Genomic DNA, 23,316 nt, shown 5'->3' with positions numbered 1-23,316 from the left:
GCTATAGTATGTTTTCAAATCACCCGTTTTATGTGGTAGATTCAGTAGTGGGATTTATGCTTTAAGAATGTTCTGCTCAGTGGAATACAAGCCAGTAGAATAAATCATTCAGTGAAAACGCACAAGCCTTAGAATTACGAGGTTAGGAACCCCTAGTGAATGCCAAAGAAAACCGACCTACACAAGTGATCTAAAAGTGGGTGTAGCCATTCTCCGAAAGACCCAACTTGTTCCTTCTTCAGAAATCGCTGAACTGGGAGGCGGGCAATTATACAATTCTGAAAACTGATAAAAATATTGATTGTAAAACACTTGCCCGGCCCCTACAAGTGTTTATTAGCGCTGATATACAAAAAGGGAAAATTGGTAACGGTCAAGAATTCCATTGTGAGGAGTGAAACATTGATTATGAGGTTTTTATACTGTAGGGGAGCATCCACAATTTTCTAAGGCAATTCTTTGTGTGGAAGGTGAGCACGTGACTCTCAATACCATCAGGGGAAGTGACTTCTATGTTGCAGTAAACTAAAGACACTATAGAGTCAGGAGGGATGTGCAGCACAAGCACTAAGACACCTTATTAGTTGATTTGATATACTTGATGGAGGGTGCAAATGGATATTCCAAAGCAGCAATTAAACTCCCTCCACCCCCTAATATAAGTTAGCCTAGGCTAGACTAAACATTTGGAATGTGTCTTGAAACAATGTCTTATACTCCTTGCCACTATTTGTGACCATGCTCCGATCCTGCAGTCCTTTGAATACGAAAAAACCTTTCCATCCAACTCCACTTTGTGCCTTAATTTAACAACCTTTACCAAATCGGGCTAAAAATAATGGGATTTGAATTTGACTTTGAGCTATCTACTGATTTGTGGCGATCGGTACCTAAAAGCCTGTAGCCAAGGGGCTCAGCATGACATTCTAGCAGGCTAAAGTTAATTATTTTATGGAAGAAGAACAAACACTCGCTGGGCCAGGGGTGACCTCAAAATGTGTCATAAGAATGAGGGGAGTGACAATTCTAAGAAGTGTAACAGATACCCCTACCAAAGCTTTCATTGTAGCAGCCAATGGTTCTTTGGGGAAAGACATGAATGTTCCTGTCTCTAAGTTTATTTACCTAAATGCAGACAAGGTGGCAATTCCACCAAAGGATATGCCTGTAAGAATCATCCCCTCTGTCATAAATGCTAGATTTTAGAAGTTCTACAGAGACTTCTATGCGGAACTCCCTTTTGCTTAATGCACTCAAAAACGTCTCCAAAAAAGGCAAACTGAAGGCACTGAAGTGCTCCTTACAGATTTTTATTTTCAGCTGCTGCATATAATCTGGGACTGGTTATACATGAGGCTGAAGTGACTGGAATCTCCTTCTTTCTTAGGGTTCTGCATGGGGTCTGGCTTGAATGCGAGGAGTGGGCTATTTGATGTAGGTACTTTGCAAATATTTTATTGGGACATCTTTTGGAGAAGATATGATGGTGCAGGCATTTCTATCAACTGTAAAGATAACCACATGATCATTATTTTCGATAGTAGAGATGCCAGCAATCCAAGTAGAACCAGGCGGGGTTGAGACTGGAACCTGATGAAGGCTGTGTTTGGAGATTTCCGGAACCTTGTTTAAACCTTATTGCACAGCAACACTGCCTACACCAGCAAAAGGGTTGCTTTGGAACCCAGGCAACACCAATGGAATGCCTGCATTACAGAAAAAGACAAGCAAGGAATCAACATGCAAGCAATGCAACCATACATCAAGCCCGTGGCCTGAATCAAAGAGGTGAGAGCAGAGTCAACTGCAAAGTCAGCCCTGACGAGACTTGGGAGAAGGACAATAATGGTGCAGAGAAAGGTGTGAATCCAGAACATCAGGAGGACCCCTGGAATCACATTCCCACAAGACCTCGCTGTCAATCTTTGGGACGGGGACCTCCTGCAAGAGTTCTAGCTCAGTCACGTTAGGCTTCCATCGTGGGTGTGAGTGGCCATTTAGGCAGCACACTTAACATAGCACATGCAGCCCAATAGATCCATGACAGAACAAACACAGATCAATCTGCTTCTGCTTCACTGGTATTAAAGACAAAACCTGAACAAAAGAATGACATAAGCTGTATGCCTGAGCAGGACTCAACACATATCAACATTCAGCTGTGCGCTTTTCCTTCTGAGGTCACAATGTACAGACCTCTTTGATATTAGCACAAAACACTTAAATCTTGATAAACAGCACATATACCGGTCCTCCACATAGTATGCACACTTCTCAGGACACCACCATGAAATCTGTTGGACAACTGCCCAGGGAAGCTTCTGTGATCCTAACAGGAGCCTCACCATGCACTGAAAGATATATGAACACCCTCAGTTGAGCACATCCTTCTTTGATACTTAACAGGAGCACCGCTCTGCACTGTAGCGACATACTTGACACCACCTAGGCCTTTTCCCTGTGACAAGAAATGGAGGATGCACTTGTCAGTTAAGGTTGCACTTGTCAACAAGACACCGAGTCCACGTTTACTTAAGAGATACTATTCCACAGGTAGGTGCTAGGAATGTGGCTGATGAAAGCGAGCAGGAATGCAAAGTCAGTGAAATTCTGATCTCTCCAACACGTATCATTTGCAGTTGTTATTAAAGTGGAGCAGAAAAAACGTTAGCCTGGGGAAAATGGGATGAAGCAATAGATATGTACTGAAGAAAGGTACGTTGGGTAGACTAGGGGAAATAGTAGGTGTAAATTGACCAACTCTGGTTGTTGTTATTCTTTTTTTGGTCATGTTCCAGTCACATGCAACAACTCCCTCATAGAGCAGATAAGGATACTGAGGTGATAACAAACTACAACAGAAGGCCATGCTGGATGTGAGGTGATAACACACCATGATAGAGGGTCGCACTTCATATTGCAGTCAAAACTGTCCTGTTCTCCTTTCCCCTTCTGGCTTTCACCACATTCCTTAAAAGAGGAATAAGGAGAAAAGGCATGCAGGGTTCTGGATACGAGAACACAAAGACGTGGTATTTCAGGATATCTGCAGTGATGAATTAAAATCTATTTACAGTGTTCCAATCAGGTTAAAGACATTGGTAAAGGTATGTTTTTTTTAAACTCACCGGTATGCCTCCATTCTAAACAAGCTTCCTTTACATTTTCGTTCCTTCGGGTTTTGATTTTCCATATCTAAAATATACTGAAGTGCTTGACAGTGAGAATATAAAAATATGCATTTTGATGATCTCTTTCACACGTGTAGCCATCTTATTATAGCTGTGGAAATCAACTGTGCATGGCTAACATTTTGTGCGCCAATATTCTCTTTTTAGACTCTGCTATATGGAAAGATTGTGTAAGAGGTTTTGGCCAACTGAGGTGATTTAATCTGCAGACAATGGAGCAAAGTCATTTGCTGCTATTACAAGGGCTATCCCCTGTGTTCTTGGGATCTTATTTCCCCATCTAACATTGATCTGAAGTTTTAGCCTCTGCTGGAAATAAGGCTTTGGTTGTTGTTTCTTGAGCATGATATTGGGAGAAGCTTCTCCAAACGTCTTGTATCAAATCTTTAGAAATTACTTATTTCTAAGCTTACTGTTCTAAGAGTTTAGCTTCAGGCTTCATCTTTTGTATTTCATTTGCATGGGGATCAAAAAGTGAGGTGCCTGAAGAACAAGTTACTTACTTTCGGTAATGCTCTTTCTGGTTGAGACTCTTTCTAATATCAGATACCTCACCTTTTGAATATTCCCAAGGCATTAGACTAGATCCCTAATATTTTTATAAGTACCTTTGCAAGCCAGTAGATGGTGCTGTACAGCTCCGCTCTAATGTTGTGCTGCTCAGAAAATGAAGTGCGGAGCCTATACAAGTGCCACTCCTGCGCTTTGACGTCAGTTACTTTCAGGACTGTCCGCAGCCCCAGACACAGAGCCCCAAATGCAAAGTGGTTGAGCAGTGTCCAATTCCTATACTTGGGATCTTATTAATAGATAGAGTCCAATGACGGAACGGGGAGCATGGGAGGTCAGTGAGGAATCTGCGGTTAGACGGAGTCTCTACCACTAAGAACGTAAGTAACTTGTTTTTCTGATAAACACTTCTAGCCGCAAATCTCTCACCATTTGAATAGATACCAAAGCCATACCCATATGGATGGACTCAAACCAGAAAGTCCTGCAGGACCAAGCAGGCAAAATGCCCCTTTAGGTGAGTCTGACAATCCAGAAAATAGTGCTTCACGGACGGATGAAGGGACACTCGTTTAGCCGCCTGTATACCATTTAGCCGTCAGTAGGTCTTTAATGTGCTAAAACATGGTAACAACATTTATGCATGCCTGCATTGGCATGTGTATCCCATTAAAGACAGATGTATTTGCTTTGCCATAGCTTTCTGCGTGAAAACAATGAAGGAAGAACAGTGGATAAGGGACAGATGAAAACAGTAACAGAAAAAGTATACCAGGAAAAAACAAATGGAAACTAAAATAAATTGAACATCAAAAGGAAAGGCAGTGGAGAGAACAATGCGAACATGGGAAAAAGGAAAACAGACACACAAGTCCTGACTAAAACATTAAAAAAAAAGCTTGCTGCAGTGAAAAACAATTAGGTTTCAAAAAAACATTGCCCAGTGTCTATAATGCATGTTTCAGATAACGAATATGCAAAATATGTAATATATGATATGTAAAAATCCGGTGTACTTTTGAGATTTAAAATAGTTCCTTTTGTATTGCAATGCAAGTATGTCATAGTAGGGGGCATGATGCACCATGACGCATCCAAACACTGAGGTGAGAGGTAAAAGCACCTCTGGGAAAAGACAAAGCCTATTCTATGTATATTTTAATGAATGTGTTACAATAGGCCTTGCATGTAGATGCTCTGCCGAGTCAGACCTAAAACCCGATTTTTTTAAGGGGTTTATTACCTCTATTTTATTTGTAATTGGGTGTATGTTAGAAAAAGGTCAAATCTGTTGCCTTTAAGAAAGGCATTTGTTTTAAAATATAATGTGTAAGAGACATTTCTCTTTGAATAAAATGTACAGGAAGGCCACACATGAACAGAACTATTCAATGTGTAGAATATCCCTTGATGGAAAGTTGGGCGATTTTTTTCTGATAACTGCTGCCTCTGACAAGCAACCAACTCTGAAGGTTACCCTGTTGGTGTCCCTGTTGGCACCTTGAAGGTGCCAACTAGTCTTACGTATCTGGCCCAGCCTTGGTAGTGCTAAGAACAGGCTGACATATCTTAAAGAGAGAGGTCCCAAAGTACAATTTAAAGCCACCTCCATCTACAAGTAGAAACGCACCTTGTAATATTACTCTTTCCAAAATCTTTGCTCACAGTTCACTACTAATGATTCTGCCTGTGCTAGTATTCACCCCAATCGTCCTGTTTAAGACTTCTCACAGACATCACTTTCTCTCCACATGTTGCTTGACCATTCAACTACCATGCTTAAAGTTTGGCTACACTCATAATACGTACATTTTCACCTTGGACATCCATGTCTAGGGTCTACTTGTGTTGCTGCGCAAGGCATCACTTTTGATGTCTTGGTATACAATTTACTCTCATCCATGCTGCATGAAGACTTACCTTCAACATTATGATCCACAGTTCACTATAGATCAAACTACACGCAGGACTTCTCAAACATCACTATCAATGGATTGATACATCATGATGTATGAGAACTCATATCAGATATCGCTCTACGGGGTTTACCCTCCTAATAATGCATGAGGACGCACCTCAGATATTTCTGTCAAGGCTCGCTCCCAGTTTAAGTGCGAAAGGACTTACCACCATCACCCTGTTGAAGGCCTGCTCAATTTCATGCAAAGTGCGGGTGTAGGTGCTATATTCCACATTCAGGGCCTCCTGTTTGGACTGGCTTTGGGAAATCAGCTTCTTAGTCATAGCGGCATCATTCTCAGCACGGTTTAAGATCATGGTTAGCTGTTCATGTTTCTCCTCCTCCTTCATGGCCGACCTCTTGTAGCCTTCAATCTCCGTCTCATAGGACTTAAGCTGATGTTCAGCCTGACTAAGAGAGAAAGAGATGAAAGCAGCATAAGAAAGTGGCATTGAAAAACTTTTGGACTACGTTCACCTGCTCACTAGGGGGCAGAAGAGATAATAATATGGGCCTATGGGAGCCAAGAATAGAGTCTAATAGTACGGTCTACTGAGGGAAACAGGAAACAGGAAAGACAACTGAGGGCCTGCGAGAGGCTTGTAAAAGACATCGAATTAAGGGAAACAGAAAACCATATATTTGATCGAGGGAGTAAAGAACTATGGCCTCGTCTGTAGGTAGGAGACAGTACATGGATAAATGGGTGCCTTAAATACAGCCTCAAGCAAATGGCATTTTGTGATTGTGGAAGGTGCAATGGGCTATTTATTTATTGACATTTGTTGAGCGCGGCGAATACCCGTAGGCGTCTCGACGCTGACTTAGGGGATGGATCAGTATTTAGAATTCCTTACAAGAGTAGGACTATTGGTCAAATAACCAAGTCTTGAGTTGTTTACGAAATATAAAGAGGGAAGGGCTAGTCCTAATGTGAAGAGGAAGGGTGTTCCAGAGTTTGGGGGCGGCAACCAGAAATCGCCTGTCACCCCAAGTGATTGTTCTAGTACGAGGCACAACTAGGTGATTGTGATGAGAGGAACGAAGGGAACGGGTTGGGATATAGTGATAAAGATTGTGTTTAAGAAAGTGAGGGCCTTGGTTATTGAGAGCTTTGTAAAGAATGCACAATGATTTAAATTTGATGCGGCTGCGTATCGGCAGCCAGTGGAGTTCCCTGATAGTGTTTGAAACCGATGCGAACTTGGGAAGTCCCGCCAGCATCCAGGCGGCAGCATTTTGAATTGACTGCTACAGCCACCTGCTGAGGGGACCAGAAAATAATTTGAAGCAGAGAGAATCTTATTGGGGTATCCCGCTAAGAGGAGCAGGGCAAAATATGCAGTTAAGGCAGGCCTGGTCTTCAGGCAAAGAGCACAGAATAATATTACCATGAATGGAGTCATGAACTGCAGGTTCCCGTTGAGGGCAGAAGATAAAATTAAGCTTTAAGAGGGTGCTGGATGCAGCCTCCAACTAAGTGAAGCAGAGATTAACAGGAACCCGAGGGTACCATGGAAAACAATCTTCTGCTGAAGACACTCAGTAAAGAATAACATGAAACCAAGGTATCTATGGTTACAGCATCCTTCTGAGGGAGCAAAGCAGCATTTAAACTCGAAGGAATTATGTCAAAGGAAGTCCGGAATAATATTATCCGAGGAAACCATAAATAACATCTGGCTGAGTGCATAAAATATAAAATGACCCCCAGGGAGCCTTGGAGATAGCCTTCTGCTGGAGGGAGCGGAAATAGCGGAAACCAGAAAGAGTCTAAAACTACAATCTCATGTTGAGGGTAGAAGACATATAAACCTTTGGAAGCCTTGAATGTGGTCTTCTAAAGGAGAGCAATTAGAGAATATGGTCCCAAGCGAGCACTGGGTAATGTTTTCCAGAAGGTGCTGGTGCATTCTGAGGCCTGGCCTGTTGTCATTGCCTATACATTTAATGGTGACCTCAGTAATAAAGTCTGAGCTCGGGAAGTAGTGATGTAGCTCAACAGATGTCTGTTCACTCTCAACCATACAGCTATGCTGCAGAAGTAGATCTGTAAATGGGTATCCTGTAGATATGATTGTACAATCAGAAGTGTGGCTCGCACATGACATGGATGGCATGCAGATTTTAGGGCAATACCAGTAGTATAATCTAGGTGCCTATCCTGATTAGGCACTCTCGGGGCATAGCTCCTGATGTAGTTCAACAAATGTAAGGGCAGTCAGCAGCGAGGCCTAGGCTCCTGGTCAAGCTCTGTACACGTTCAGGTACACTTAGCAGTGATAACTAGGCTGCTGTATGCCTCTACAGATGATACAGCACTCTTGGTAGGAAGACCAAGCTCATAGCAGTGAAGTGTGATGTCTAACATAGTTCACAGATGTAAGGTCACTCTCAATAAGAAGAGCATCAGAGGATATGCACAACAAAATACAGACACCAAACTATAGCTGTTGCACTAGCAGTGAGTTTTGCTGGGCAATTTCAAAGGGCTAGGTCTTCCCACATTAAGCCCCCTGGGTCTGACGTCTAAGGAGTTATCGTTGTTCATGTATCTGAAGAGGCACATAGCACACAAGTGCTCAGAACCTAACCCTGAGGACTAAGCCAAAAGTCTAGCAGGGTTACCGCATTAAAACCGAGAGCTTACTGCTAACCCCGCGTTTCCATATATGGAAAGCTTCGAATTCAGCTCTAAGGCACATACAGCCAGAGAAGGAAGAAGCTGGAGGGGTGACAGCAAACAGCAGATCAAGCCCAGACAAGAAGATGGCACACGGTGAGGAGGAAGGGATAGAGGAATAAAGTGGCAAAGGGAACTGGAGTTGTTTATAGTACCATGGGAGCACTGAAGAGTGAAATAGAAACAAAAGAATGAACAGCAGCTAGCCAGCGCGTCCGATGTTTGCATTCTGCAAACTATTTCTTAGATAGACCCTCTCCTTGGGTATTCAGACTAGGGATCCACCTATGTTTCGTTGCTTTTACCTGGAACCTTGTATGATCAAGTTCACCCAAAAGCCTATCCAAAAACTAAATACAGTTCATAATAAACTTACTGTGCCATAATTAGGCCAGAGGTAATGACATTGTTCACCTAAAAGCACACGTAGCACAAAAACCCTCTACCACAGACATCTTTGAATCTGAAATGTGAGTAATATCCCAGTATATTTGCCTGGAATAAGTTTCATGTGACGGAAAAGAAAAACACATGAACAATGGTTCTTAACATAATAATCTCAAGCAAACTATAATAAAAATCAAAAAGGTAATTTAATGTACAAATAAAATGCAAAAGAAGCAAAAATATAACAAATGGCAGAGAGGGTGCTGGTGACAAACGTGCGTGGTACTCTTTGAAGTGTGACACACCACGTGCAATAAAGGGGATCAAAGTGCATATCAAAACAGTAAAGAACAGCAAGACCCAGGGATTACAATCACAATGGAATGGGGCTGCGTGTACGTGGAAATCACTGTGTAACACTAACCTAATATACCCTAGCTCCCTAGTGACTCTAGGGTTTCCCTGTATGCTTGTAACTAACCTCACAAGAAAACTCATCATGAAAAGGGCCCATTATCGTCCATGTCTGCCCAACCTGATCGAGAACAGACTAAAACACTAAAGGAGAAGGAGAAAAGGTGTGTGTTTTGAAAGCTGAAATAAAGAATGTTCTAAAACCAAGCATACAGGAGGTGACTAACCTCTTACCATGAAGGGGCAAATAGCAAGTGCTCAGAAATGTTTTTGAGGGAAGCACACAAAGTAGAAATCCATAAGAAACTCAACAATCCCCTACTCCCTGCAAAAATTATTGTTAATAACTAATGGAACCAAGCCATGTACACACCACAAGTCATTTCTCAATCCTCAGATTGAAGAGATCAGGAAAAGATACACCAAAGTGGGGTAATAAGCCAGGAAAATTGACACTAGGACACTGAGGTAACATATTCCTTGGAACCAATTCCCTCAAAACATTTTTAAAAGAAGCCAGAGATGGTTGAATGCTAAAAGTAAGCAGACATGACAAGAAAGGTTGGTAAGAAAATTCAGTCCAATCTACAATCATCCCTTAGAGGCATTCGCCCTAACAATACCTCTAAGCGCTCATTAAGCACCAATGGCTCTATCTTGCAACTGGGTATTTTCAGTTGTGAAGCCTATAACCTAATGGTTATAGCAAGGTCCTGACAATATCCAGTTGGGCCCTATAAATAACAAGACACAGTCCATACTAAAGATATGGATTCTGAGGTTTGGAAAATGTTACATTTCTAAACACTGTGTACAGTGATCGCACACATGGACAAATAAATTGTGTCTTTTATGAATATCAGAGAGGATCCCCTGGTTAAGAAGTATTATTTTCATGGCTTACAGTGGAGGTAAGCTATTTTGTCTAGACTTTTGCCTTGGCTTTTGTGTTGCCAACTCTCTGTGCCACTTGAGGCTTTTTTACATCACTCCTCATTAGCGCGGCATGCAGGGCTGTCTTCATGGCTTCAAACTCCATGTTAAATCATAGGCTCAATTTTTCTTGAAAGAACCCTTATGTGACATCCAGCCTTGGTTTTGTCGACCGCTGCATTATAACTTGGAAATACTGCCTAACTGCTGTATCTGGATCTATGACTAGGATCATACTTTATCATGCTGATGGCTAATAAGTAAAGATTGCAATTGTCAGCTATGATGATCTTAGCTGGTACTGTTTCACAATTATAACTTCAGAATATTTGGAGAAAAGCTCCTCTTTTAATCCCCATATGAGTGACAAGATCAAAGGGTTTACGTCGTTTTTCACATGCTGTTTGATACTCATGCCCTCCAATGAGTTCCAATGCTTCAGTTGGAGTAAATGTAGTTAATTCGCAAGGCTCCTGAAGAATAAGATTGGGCCACTGGAGCATCAGACGCTCAATCTTTCGGGGCCTATGTCAAGTGTAAGTCATCTTTTAAAACCTGGGAGATTGTGTCACTAAAATGCAACCATTACAGCAAAAGAAGATTGCAAACGCTGCAGAGGGCAGGCGGGGATTGGAACAGGATGCTTTCTTGTGAAGAAAATATTTTATTTTGCAATCCTAGATTTAAACTATTTAATTCAACATCCTACGTAGCACATGTACAAGACTCTTGCCCTCCTCCATGTGATGAATCTTGCTAGAAGAGATGCTTGCCTATAGTATGCCTCCAACAGGGTAAGTGTTTTCCCATTTGCTATGCCAAAACTATGGGTATGTCACAAAGGTTTGGCATGTCTGGTTCAGGTCTGACTGGCTTCGGCAGCCAGAAGTCATGTATTTTGTGGCTAATTCCTAAGACTGAAAGGGGTAAGATTGAACATTTCTCTAAAATAAATGGCCCTTTTATCACCAGCAGCACATTTGCTTTCATTTTAGTTAGTTGTTTCGTAAAGATTCACGTGTGGAGCGACAGCAGTCAAAAGTAGTTCCCAAGACTAAGTATAGAAGTCCTCATTTAAAAAAGGCTCAATAAAAGAGCGCTGATATACATACCACTGCAGTAACCTGAAGCCCTACATGAGAAATTCAATCCAATTTCTTTTATAAAAGCAGCGCATATCTGTTTTTTTTGTGGTTTGCATACATTTATATAAGGTATACTTATCATTTTGAGAGTCCTAATTTTAAACACTGTCATAAATTCCAAAGTTGGGTTTATGTGATATAAGGACTGCCATATGAATCCAAAACCTTCTAAATTTTAAAGTGCAGAGCTGATTGAAACTGTTTTTTAAGAATTTGTATTCTATTTGTCAATCCTCACTAATTAAATTTCTTTCAGGATTTATTGTGATTGAGACAAGAGAGGCCTTAACAGGAACAAAAGCTTTACATATCTATTTTCAAGACTTTAACTCAGTAGTTTGTTTAATACCAGATGGCAAATTCTTCGGAAGGTAAAGCTTACGCAATATCGTATCTTAGAATACAACTATTGGTTGGTCCAATTAAAAGTACCAAAATACCTCTGGCTTGTGAAATGACAATCAGACATACAACCACACACAACATGGACAAACAAGCGCACACACAGAAAGACGGTTGTGCTACAGATATATTTGAAAGGATTCGTGGTTCTCCCCCGCTTTAGGATGAGCCTCACCGGAGAGCCTCTTGAATGGCTGCGAAAGCCTCATCACGCCGACCCATCCCAATCAAACTGCTGGTCCACTGTTGCAGCAGCTGCCGTTTCTCCATTATGATGGTCTCTATCTCCATACATGCCTGAAAAGAGAGAACAATCATGGTCTGAAAAGGTAACATCATCCTGGGGAACGGACACTAAGGAGTTGGGAAGGCAGGCAGGCACAGCCTACAGAGAGGGGCGGTCACAGCCTAATGGGTCTTGGCAGAGCAACAAGGGCCTACAGGAAAAGTGGGAAAGGTCTGGATAGAGTGCTTTGCTTGACCTGAGGAAAGGGGATTATTGAAAAGGCAGTGAAGGATGATAGAGTGGGGAGAGAAGCAAGGAAGGAGGTACCAGGAAAAAGGGTTGTTAGAGATTGCAATGAGGCTTGGGTAGATAAAGCAGCCCGAGCCTGGTGAGAGGGAGCCGGTCTGGAGAGAGAGGGCAACCTGGTTCTCGAGGGAAAGGGCAGCTAGATTCTGTCAACAGAAACCAGCTAGGGCCAAGTGAGAGAGAAAGAGAGAAAACGAGCTAGAGAGTGACTGACCTGCCTGAGTTAAGAAAAATAAAGTGTGGCCTTTGCCTTGGGATGAAGGAAAGACACTCCAATTGAGAGGAAGGGCAAATCAACCTTGTAAAGATAAAGCAGACAGGGCCTTCAAAGAAAACAATTATTTACCTGCAACTACAGCTCTGATATCATTCATAGATTAAAATTCTTGAATTAATCCCCGCTGCTTGGCTCGGAACCCTCAGTAGTCCATGTTTACATAGCAGTGTATATAAACACTCAATAACACTGAAAATAGCTGTAGACTACATAGTCTTTCCAAATCATTCTGTGACCCAACCTCCAAGAAATGTAGAGAAAAAAACCAGAACTCAACTTCATCCTGAGATTTCCAACTGTCGGGTTTTCAGAACTTTTTAAACAATGTAAATTTAATGTAGCCCTATGAAGAGTGGCTCACAAGTGAAACTCTGAAAGATAGTAGTGCTGGTGAAGTGTAGTTACAGACAAGTAGGAAAAAATGTCCCTACTTGTAACTTTTTTATGATCCTTCATAGATTCATATGCTCAAAATAAGAATAATAAAGCTGTATCAAAACTGAAGCAACATTGGAGCGGCTATCCTTCAAGGAGATGCCCAGTGCCTCCACTGGGCCACGGAGAGCTGCTGGACCAAGACGAGGCAAACGGATCAGCCCTTACATCTCCAGGCAAGGGCTCACTCTCCAGGGATGACTGCGCCCTTCACTGGCCTACATTGTGGCCCAGGAAATTGGCCGGCACCCCCAGGAACAGCTGCATGAGCGAGGGGTACATGCCAGCAGCTGCACCTCCCCCAGGACCCGAGGTGCACCCTCAAGATGCTGGATGGCCCTGTGCGTCACACCGTGGTGACTTCCACTCCGCCGCTGGGCCCCTGGGGTGCTTCTAGGGGCAAGCAGCATCAACAGTGACTGGGGCCTACCTGCGCCCGAATGGAGCTCGGTGACCTGATCGGAGTGCGATCACTGCCTTCGCCCGCGACAGAAGCCACAACACCAGCATTTTTACCACAGAACCCAGCGCACTGAAGGAATCCGGCTCCCAGCCCTGAGTTGTGGGGCTGTGGACCGGTGGTCCCTACCTCTGGTCTGATTCCCACTCCCGCTTTCCCCACTGTCGGCGGCAGTGGAGACCCCCACCTATCACATCCAGTCCCCCACATATTCCGAGGAACTATCGACACCCACTCCATCCGTATAGCGTGCTGGGCTTGCTGGCGCCCACCGTACCACCCTGAGGAGCTGAGCTGTAGTGAGCAGAGGCCACAGGACATTTACCTGCAGCATGCAGATCCCACATGGGCGTACAAACTTGGGCCCAGGGAAATGGTGCAATCCAGTTGGTTGGGGGCCCCGCTCAGCAGAGTTTCAAGTTAATGCTGCACTCTGGGGTCCACTGGAGGAGACGCCTTACACAACAGTAATCTTACTGCTCATATCAGGGCATGGTGCGGGGGCAGTCAGGCTACCTGGTAGACAGCCCCATTTTGAATTTCCTCCACACCAGGTCCCCGCTGTGGGGGTGGGTGGACAGCACTGGCTGCACCTCCTTGATGGTCCCTGTCTGGCAGAGCATGGGGTGTCTGCACGCTGGCTTCGCACCTGCACAGGCGGAGGGTCCTGCGCTGGCTCCCCGATCCCTGCAGCTCCTTAGGGGTTGGAGTGGCCCCCACTTTCTACCTCGTGCACCTGCCCGACGACGGGGGCTTATCACACCTCTCTATATGAGAGCTCCTCCAAGTGTACCCCCCAAAACTCCTGCGCCATTTTGGATTTATAGCTTGGGACACTGGAAAAAGCTCATCTGAGTGCAGCTGCTCCTTTGAAGACTAACACTAAGATTCAAGATCTATTATCTCCCAGGAGCTCTTTACCCTTTGTCCTCCCACTTTCAATACGACACCCATGGGGAAGACAGACGCTTCTAGGGGCCTGGAGCTGCTGAGCGCCTGGAAGCTAACCCCCTACCTCGAAGCCATCTACGGCATCAACTCCTTTCTCTACTCCCATTCTCTATCACCTCGATCCACATCAGCTGCATTGGCCCACATCGGATATCCCTTGCTTGGGACCCCAACACTGCCACCCAGAGGCAGAGAGTGATCTTCCCTCTGTAATATCAAAAATGGGCCGCCAGTAGACCAACATGCTGGCATCCAAGCCAGTGCTGCCTGAACCTCCCCTTCTACTATACTGGACACTCATCAGCTGGAAATCAGGTTCAGCCACTCTGACATCTCCTCCCCTCGGGATAAGCTGGATCAAGTAGCGGCAGCCATCAAAAGTGCACAAAAATGCATGGAAAACGATTTGGGGTCCCTGGTTTTGGAACTAAGCTTCCTCAGAGACGACTATCGGAAATTCACAGAACAAGGGACTGAAGGGGAGAAGACCCTAGCTGAATTGCAACCCTATACAAAGGACAACCAAAGTGCCATTCCAGAACCTCCAGAAACAGGTCCAGACTCTGGAGGAATAGGCAGATGATACAGAGAGTCGCTCCCGCAGAAGCAACATTCAAATCTTGGGCCTACCAGAGGGTTTAGAGGGCAAAGACCCCCGTACATTCCTAGAAACCTGGCTCAAATCCTTTGTGCCCTCCTCGGACCTCACATTCTTCTTCTCCCTGGTGAGAGCGCACCCCTCACCAAGGGCCCCACCCCATGTTTGCCAAATTCTTCCACTTCCAGGATTGGGACGACATCCTATAAGAGTCCTGAATAGCAGGTCCCCTCCACCTTGAGGACAAACTCATTATGCTCTTCCCAGACTTCATGACTGCAGTACAGCTGCAATGTGCTAGCTTTGTGGGGGCCAAACGCTGACTCCGCAAATGGGGGCCCAGTAGTTTCTGCTCTTCCCGGCGCACCTCAAAATATTGGATCAAGGCATCTCAAACTTCTTCACTGACTCCAAAGACGTTTGGAATTGGACAGATCAACACTCGGACACCTCCCTGCCTAAAATCACAGATGGGTTCTCCTGAATCCCCAGACCCAGCCAGAAATACCGCAGTTACTCGTGCAAGGACTCTTCTCCAAAATCCTAATATTTACGGTCCCTGGCACTTGAACAAATTATAGCGGACTGTCGGCAGGACCTCAGGGCCACATAGAGAGGACCGCCGGCATAACCTCAGGGGCGCAGCCAAACTAGGGACTGAGCATGACCGATCAAACATGTGCATTGGTCCAGATATATTCTCCTCTGATGGCGCCTCAGACTCTTCTCCAGCTTCAACATTAACTTCATCTCTTCTCTCACTGGTGATGCCTGAGATGGCAGAGGACATCATCTGAACGAACTGTACAGTTTGGAACATGTTGAGTGTGTCACACCCTACTTCCCCTCTTCCCCTCTATCCCTGTGCCTTCCTCCCGTGGTGCAACTCTTCAACTAGTTGAGACCAATGCCGACGCTAGCGGGTGCGTAACAGACACACCATACCTCATGCCATTCGTCATGGGCATCTTCCCTCGTTTGACCAACCACAAGTGGGCCCCATCCCCTGCTCAGCAACCCCCAAGGCATCTCACCCAAATCACCAAGCGGGCCACCTCTGGCAGGATAGCACCCCACCTTATGGTGACCTCATTGCTGGGCCAATATCAGCAACACTGATGGTAGAAGTGGTGGGTTGTGAGTGACCTTACCCACTCCTTTAACTGGCACCCCCCACATAATTTTGTTGACAACTTCTACCATCCAGGTTGGGCGTACCGCCGGTTGTGGTAGGCTATGCGAGTTTCTCTTTACACACCACCCACCCCCACCACCCATGTTTTCATTCACCAGCATCAGGAAGTCAGACATGCACAGACACATACTCGAGATACAGGAAACTAGGCAAGGTTTCAGGGGGTGGGGGGGGGGGCCCTGGCACATGCAAGAGTTATACATCTCACTCCAGTACAACATGGCTCCACAATCCATCACTAGGTTTCTGATACTTCATGTAAGGGGGATGTACACAGCACATAAGCGTTAATACATCTATGCTTACCTCAAGAGGCACTAGACGCAAGTCATTTTCCTTCAAGAGACACATACTACCACAGCAAAATGACTGCACCTCCAGAAACGTTGGTGAGGATTGATACACCTTACTACCTATTCCACCTTTGCTAGAGGTGCCATGACATGGATATGCCGGGAACCCCCTTCCGACAATACCAACTGCCCCAATTTCTACCAAGACGCATTCTGGTCTGGGCTCTACAGTATTGGCCCAGAAGACATATGTACCGTGGATCCTAGGGGGCGATTACAACTGTGTTCTAGATTTCATTTAGCTTGTTCCCACCTATCCCCCCTCCTTCTGTTCAAGCCGAATGCTTTGCCAACTGGGTAACATGTTGGGCTCTGATAAATGCCTGGAGAGCCATACATCCTAATCTACTCCTTGTACTCAGCACCGCATGACCTATATGTGCACCTCGATCAGATTCTGTGCTCCCTCACTCTGCTGCCCTTGGTCCGAGCCACGGAGTATATGGTCTGTATTATCTCACACCACAATGCGCACACACTAGATCTGCAATGGGGTGCCAAGCACCCTCAGACCTCCACATGGGGTCTACCCCGGGACTGCTCGGAGGACCCTGCATTTTGGGAAACCCAAGACACTCAAATACGTCACTACTTTAAAGAGAATACATTTTTTAAACAATAAGGGGGTTGAGCCTATACTACAGCCCAAGCTAGGCCACAATAATAGTTTACAACAGAGGGTTGTTTGGGCGTAGCCAACCTCCAACCAACTTTGGAATAGGGAACTGATCCCGCCACTAACTGATGTGCAATGGTCCTTCTGCTGTAAACAGCTTTTGGCACTCTCCCCTAACTATAAACTACGCCTTATACATTTTAAATTCTTACATAGATACTACCGCACCCCTATTAGCCTCCACCGCATGCATCTGAGAGAAGATGCTAAATGCTGGAGATGTGGCTTTGACGAGGCTACCTTCTTGCATGTGGCCTGGAATTGTCCCCGGCTCACTGGTTATTGGCATGACATATTTGATGCGGTTAATCAAATAGTTGGGAGGTCTGATGATCCATCCCCTCACCTGGGTCTCCTGGGACTGGTGAATGACACTGAACCATCAAGACGAAATTGCATGCACTTCTATTATTATATGCTAGACAACAGATTGCTGTCAGATGGGGCCGTCAGAAATTGCCTACATTTGCGGGTTGGTTGTCTGATGTTACCTATGGACACACACAACTCGGTATTTATTGGGAGTTGATGCCTTCTGCGTCTAGACCCCGAGACATCTGGGAGCCGTTTATGCAATGGGCACGAGGGAGGGCGGACTCCCCTACATCTGACCACTCAGAGACTGGGGCTGAAAAACAAGTGAAACCTAGTGGTTCGCAGAATACACGACCTAAGTGAGAAAGTGGTGTACCTAGACTGTATTTTCACCAATATGTCAAGTAAACTGAATACTTGTACTAGACATATAACCTTGTATCTTGAAATGCCAAGTACTTCTATATTCCCTGCATGAAGCTCCCTCTATATGACGACTTGCAAACGATTATTCTTTGTATTGTTACTTCCATGTTGATGACTATGTAATCAGACACTTTGGAATGGGGACGGTTTAAATGCCTAGATTACTCTAATCTCATAACTGCACTGACCGATATCTGTTTGATTTGCACGATATCTAGGATTAGTTAATTTCGTATATATCACACTGTCATATGTTGATTGATGCTGTAACAACAGTTGCTATGCTCCATTAGGAGCATAGCATATGCATTGTGTTTACTTTGAAAATGCTAATAAACAAAGTTTTAAAATGTTGCTCTTGCCACACAATTTGTAGAATTTGTTTAGAAATTTTAGCCTGGGTGTTCTTCAAGAACACAAAAATGTTATTGGTCTACTCAGATAATTAAAAATAATTCAGCAGAAGTCCACCAAATCACACAGAATGCTAAAATAGCAAGAACATGGTGGGATATTAAGAATACTATTTCTTTAGAGTCTGTGGGCAGAGATTCAGAGGATTCCCTAACGCTAGTCGTACACTAGAAAGTCTAGATGTTGAAAGCCTCTTAAAGGGTTAGAGCTCTTTGCTTCTTCACATCATTGGCCAGAGTTTGGGTCACATAATGAGGTAGTCTATATCTGCTTTCAATGTTATTGAGTGTCTATATACATTGCCTTGATAACATTGATTACCAAAGTTTCCCAGTATGATGACGGGGAATAATTACAACATGTGAATCTATGACGGAAGAGAAGGCAGGCTAGACGGGGCCATGCAGGGACTCTAAAGCGAGAAGACAGTTTTGGGCCAGAGAAGAAAGGTATGGTCTGAAGTTGAAGACAGTGAGGGCCTAATGAGCTATAACAGTGAGGTCCTGGAAAAACTGGGTAAATAAAGTCTGTAGAGAAAGAGCAGAAAGGGTTTGGGTATGGGCGTCAGAACAGTAAGGAAAACAAGGAACAAAGGTTTAGAATGAGAAGGGCATAAAAAGAAAGTTGGGCGAGAACAGATGGCAAGAGGGCAGTAGCAAATCAGCAATATCCTGGAGGTTGAAAACAACAAGTGGCTAAGAAGGAGAGGACAGCATCAGCCCACGGAGTTAGAATAGAAAGAGCCTAAGGGATAGAAGGAAGCACTGGTGTAGGAAAAGAGAATAGTGTCAACCTTGGGAGAGAGAATAATGTAGGCCTGGTCAACGAGTGCAGGAGCAAAGAAGGACATTAAGGTCTGAGTGGAGCTCCTGGTAAAATAAAGAAACAAAAGACTTGACACAGATGGTATTTAAGACATGAGAAGAGAGAGTGTTAAGGTCCTGAGGATGAAAGGGCAATGAGTACTTAAAGAAAGAGGGAAGTAAATGGACTAAAGACAGAGGACGTTGTGGGTTGAGGGGGCATTGATGGCCCTTAGAGGAATGCAAAGGTCTAGGAGCAATGAGAAGCTGGAGGGGGAAGGCAGTGAGTAGCTATTCAAATATTGCATACAGATTCAGCATAAGTATCTGTTTGTTTGTAGGAGAGTCAGGGAACTGGATGCCAGGGGTGCGCCAGATCAAGAGATTTGTGTGTGTTCCCAGACATGGAATAGCAGGGGATGTGGCAGATGTTTATTAAGGCACACTGTCAGAAATGTAAGACAGTCTCAGTACTGGATTCATAGGGAGTTTGGCAGGGCTCAGGACTAGACTAATAGGGAGTTTGGTAGGTCAGGATTTAGATGCATTGGCAGAGATGTGTGTGTGAGCTTGATTATTGGAAAAACAGAGAACGTATCACATCTGGACAATGGGACACAGGCAGAGCTGTGTGCTAGCCACACTAAGGAAATAGCAGCAGGGCAGGTGTAGGTAAAGAGATAGTAAGCAGGTGAAGTGACATTAGCCTTCACTGACCATGAACACAAAAAAGATTCTAGAATATATTTAAGTCATATCAAGTAGCAGACACTGACCTCTGAAACAGTTTCCCGAGCTGCTTTGGTGTCATTAGTCTGTGCTTCTAGTTGAGCTTCATACAATGCGATCTGTTCACGCAGACGGTCAGCTTCCCTCGTCAGACGGTCCACAAATAAATCCTGGATGAAGAGAATGGAGAAAAGATAATATGAACATTGTGGAGGAGCACAACAGGACTTTTTCTCTTATAAAAGGTGATGATGGCAGAGGATTTACCAGCACCCAGAAAATACCAAGAACTTTAGTCTAGAATCCATAACTTTTGTCTGCACCATACCTATAAGGTTTCATGTGCAGCCTGAATCAAGATATTTGTTTTTCTAGCTAAGTGCATTGCGGCTTAAGGTAACCTTTGCTGCAAACTACATTGCCATAGTCTTAGGAGGTTTGGTAAGTATGCATTACCTCAGACTATGTGATGGAGTGGTAGAGTTCCAACAACCTTTGCCAGCTACAGGGTAAAAGCGAATTATGCTTCGAAACTTTGTTCTCATAATTTAATTTTAAACATAACTTATGTATGAGTTAGTGGCTCTAGAGTGTTACAGCTTTGAAAACAATCTGTTTGCGCATACTAGGTGTTTGCCTTTGATCATTTTAGAGCAAAATCACAAAAGTAAATTGTGATTGTTCTTTCATATGAATCATCCAATTCTGGTTATTAAAATCAAAGTTATGAACGACTTACTCTTCAAGTGTTTGAAGTGTATTTAGGCAAATAAGTCTCTGCAGCTGTCTTTTAAAAAGGTTTTAAAATTTTTATGAATCAGTCTCGTAGCTGTAAATTCCACCTCAATAAATTATATGTTTTCTGCTCTTTACTGAACAGATGCCATGCTAAGTAGCTTCACGAACATAGAGAGAAAAATGGTGGCAGGGTAAATTTGACACACTCACGCTCAGTGTGAAATGTGGCAATGATGAATGGTACATATAATACAAAGCAAAATGATAGGGTGCGCAAGGGTGAAGAAAGAAACACCAAAAATATTCTTCAAGAAGACAATAGTCATACACAAAGAAGTCAATCCCGAGCACTCCTACAAAAATCATAATCCACTGCTCTGTAAACAGTCTTTTTGTGTTCTTTATTCGTGAACCAAAATTAGCATATCATTGTCACAGTTTCTGCCACAAAGTAGCCAGCATGTGTTTCGTCTCTGAATAATTTTATTCCAGTTGACCTCATCTATGCTAAAACAGTAATTCACATAAAACATGACAAACCAATCTCTCAGCCAAGCAATAAACAAAAATCCTCCACCATATCCTGTGTGATCGAAACAATAATTCAAAGAGGAGTGTGAAATGAAAAAGACAGAATAGGGACAGAAAAATATCACAGACATAAAATGAGTAAGTAAACAGTCCATATTAATGACACAATTATCAAAATGAAGATTGTAAGAAAAATAGAATGCCCAAGTATATTACACTATTGTGTTTCCTAGTGTGACACCACATAGCACTTGACACGCACAAGACAAGTCTTGAAAGGATAACATAGGAAAATATAAAATAATATATGAGGACCCTAAAAAAATCAACCAAGGTGTGATAAAAGAGTAGCATAAGTCCAGACTCAGAGCTCGCCTGATAACAAGTGAATATTCAAATCACAGGGATCGTGTACACACAGAAAGTAGTTAAAGAATTTCCAATACTGCATACCTCAGATGTATTGATTGTAAATTTATCTGATAACATTCTGGCAAATTACATGATTAAAGTACTTAAGAAAGGCATGAGTTTTTGTCCGGCTTCTAATTTGGATCATTATCAAGTGAAGATTGCCATTATAAAATGTATATGTAAATTACAACTTAAGAAGTATTTTAGTGTGAATCCATCACGTGATAAACAAACAAAAGGTCACTCTGATTAGAGTACCATATCGATTCAAGATGTACTAGAAACATCTATCCTATTGCCAATTACATAACGTGAAAGTGATCTAGATGCTGTCATCACACTTTCATCTGCTTTAGGCATCAATACAGACTTGAGCATTGACAGTGGTCTGTGATGAAAATCTAAAAGGACTCCACAACTTTTGGGTCGTAATAATTTTAATTTATTTTTCACGAATTTTGGTATCGATTATGTCAAAAGAAAATCTACTTGTAGATCTAGCAAGAATAATTTGTCATATTCTGAACATTAGCTTTTAAACATCTTCAAGAAGACAAAGATTTGATTGATAGAGAAGCAGATAAGGGTGGCAACATAGTAATTATGATTATGAATAAGAATGACTATGATAATGAAGTACTCAGACAGTTGAGTAATGCCTTCTGTTATGTTTGATTGGAAAATAATCTTATTCCAGGTATTACTCCCCTTCTTAATAATGAACATAAGATTTGGCATGAGAAGGAATTATTGCTAGATGCTTGTATTTGAAAACCAGTAAACCCAGCTACCCTGCTTTGTTTAATTTTCCAAAGATACATATAGAGGGTCACTTTCTCCCGTGAAGGCCTATTATTTTCGGTATAGGTGACCCAACAGAGAGGATTTCACAACGTGTCAACATATTTTACGACCATATGTATTTAACCATCTTTCATTAGGGACACACGTCCTCAACCTTCTATCACTTGAGAAAAAGGAACGTTATTGGTGACTTTGAATGTTGTTTCTCTATATACTAACATGCTTCATGACTTTAGTTTACTAGCAGTGGAACATTTCCTTAACAGGAGCCCTACTGAACTACTGTCACACACACACAAATGATTTTACACATGATTAGTTTGATTCTTGAAAATTATGTGTTTACACATGTGGACAGTGATGGGCTCAAGATTTGCCCCTTCTTACGCGTACCTATTTACGGGTTGGTCTGGGCCCTGGTGGTGCGAAATGGGTAGAATACATATACTGCTGGGGATGATTTGTAGACGACATCTTGATTATTTGGACTGGATTTCTTGAAGTTTTGTTTGAGTTTGTGGCATATTTGAACTCCACCTCCTATAATATGAGTTTCACGTTAAACTATAGTTATGAGAGTATTCACTTTTTGGATGCGGAGTTGTATGTTAGTAATATGACACTTCAACGTCGGATGTACAGAAAGAAGACTCCTTGTAATTCAGCGTTGCATGTATCTAGTGAACATCCGAGAAACCAACTAGTAGCTTTTCCATTTTGACAAATGGTGCGAGCTAGAATAAAATTGCAGCTTGGACAGTTAATTCATACATGTTCATGATATTGCACAGAAGTTTCAAGCAAGTGGTTATGATATACAAACAGTGATGGATGCAAGTGCTAAAGCTATACAGTGATATAGGAGTCCCACATTAAGAGACACAAATAAGAGGATTTTCAGTGCCAAGGATACAGTAAAGCTTAATAAATCTTATGATTGGGTACTCAGTAAGATTCTAATTAAACATTGGTATCTTTTAAGAGAAGATACCATTACTAGTAAGCATATTAGCTCTCAACCCAGCATTAGCTTTTGTAAA

General features: G+C 43.1%; 1 protein-coding gene across 2 annotated transcripts in view; it reads right to left on the bottom strand.

Moving 5' to 3' along the window:
• The window catches only part of CCDC40 (coiled-coil domain 40 molecular ruler complex subunit), an 808,572-nt gene that overhangs the window by 601,694 nt on the left and 183,562 nt on the right, over nucleotides 1-23,316 (bottom strand). For both annotated transcript variants that reach the window (XM_078654053.1, XM_078654054.1), the window contains 3 exons: nucleotides 19,837-19,959; nucleotides 11,801-11,922; nucleotides 5,829-6,072 (listed from right to left, as the gene is read on the bottom strand). In XM_078654053.1, coding sequence (XP_078510179.1) covers nucleotides 5,829-6,072; nucleotides 11,801-11,922; nucleotides 19,837-19,959 — 489 coding nt within the window. The remainder of the gene's footprint in view (nucleotides 1-5,828; nucleotides 6,073-11,800; nucleotides 11,923-19,836; nucleotides 19,960-23,316) is intronic.

Source organism: Lissotriton helveticus, chromosome 7 (assembly GCF_964261635.1).
Source record: "Lissotriton helveticus chromosome 7, aLisHel1.1, whole genome shotgun sequence".
In the NCBI taxonomy this organism is placed as follows: domain Eukaryota; kingdom Metazoa; phylum Chordata; class Amphibia; order Caudata; family Salamandridae; genus Lissotriton; species Lissotriton helveticus.
Note: the sequence above shows the minus strand (reverse complement) of the source record. Positions and strands in the feature narration are given on the sequence as shown.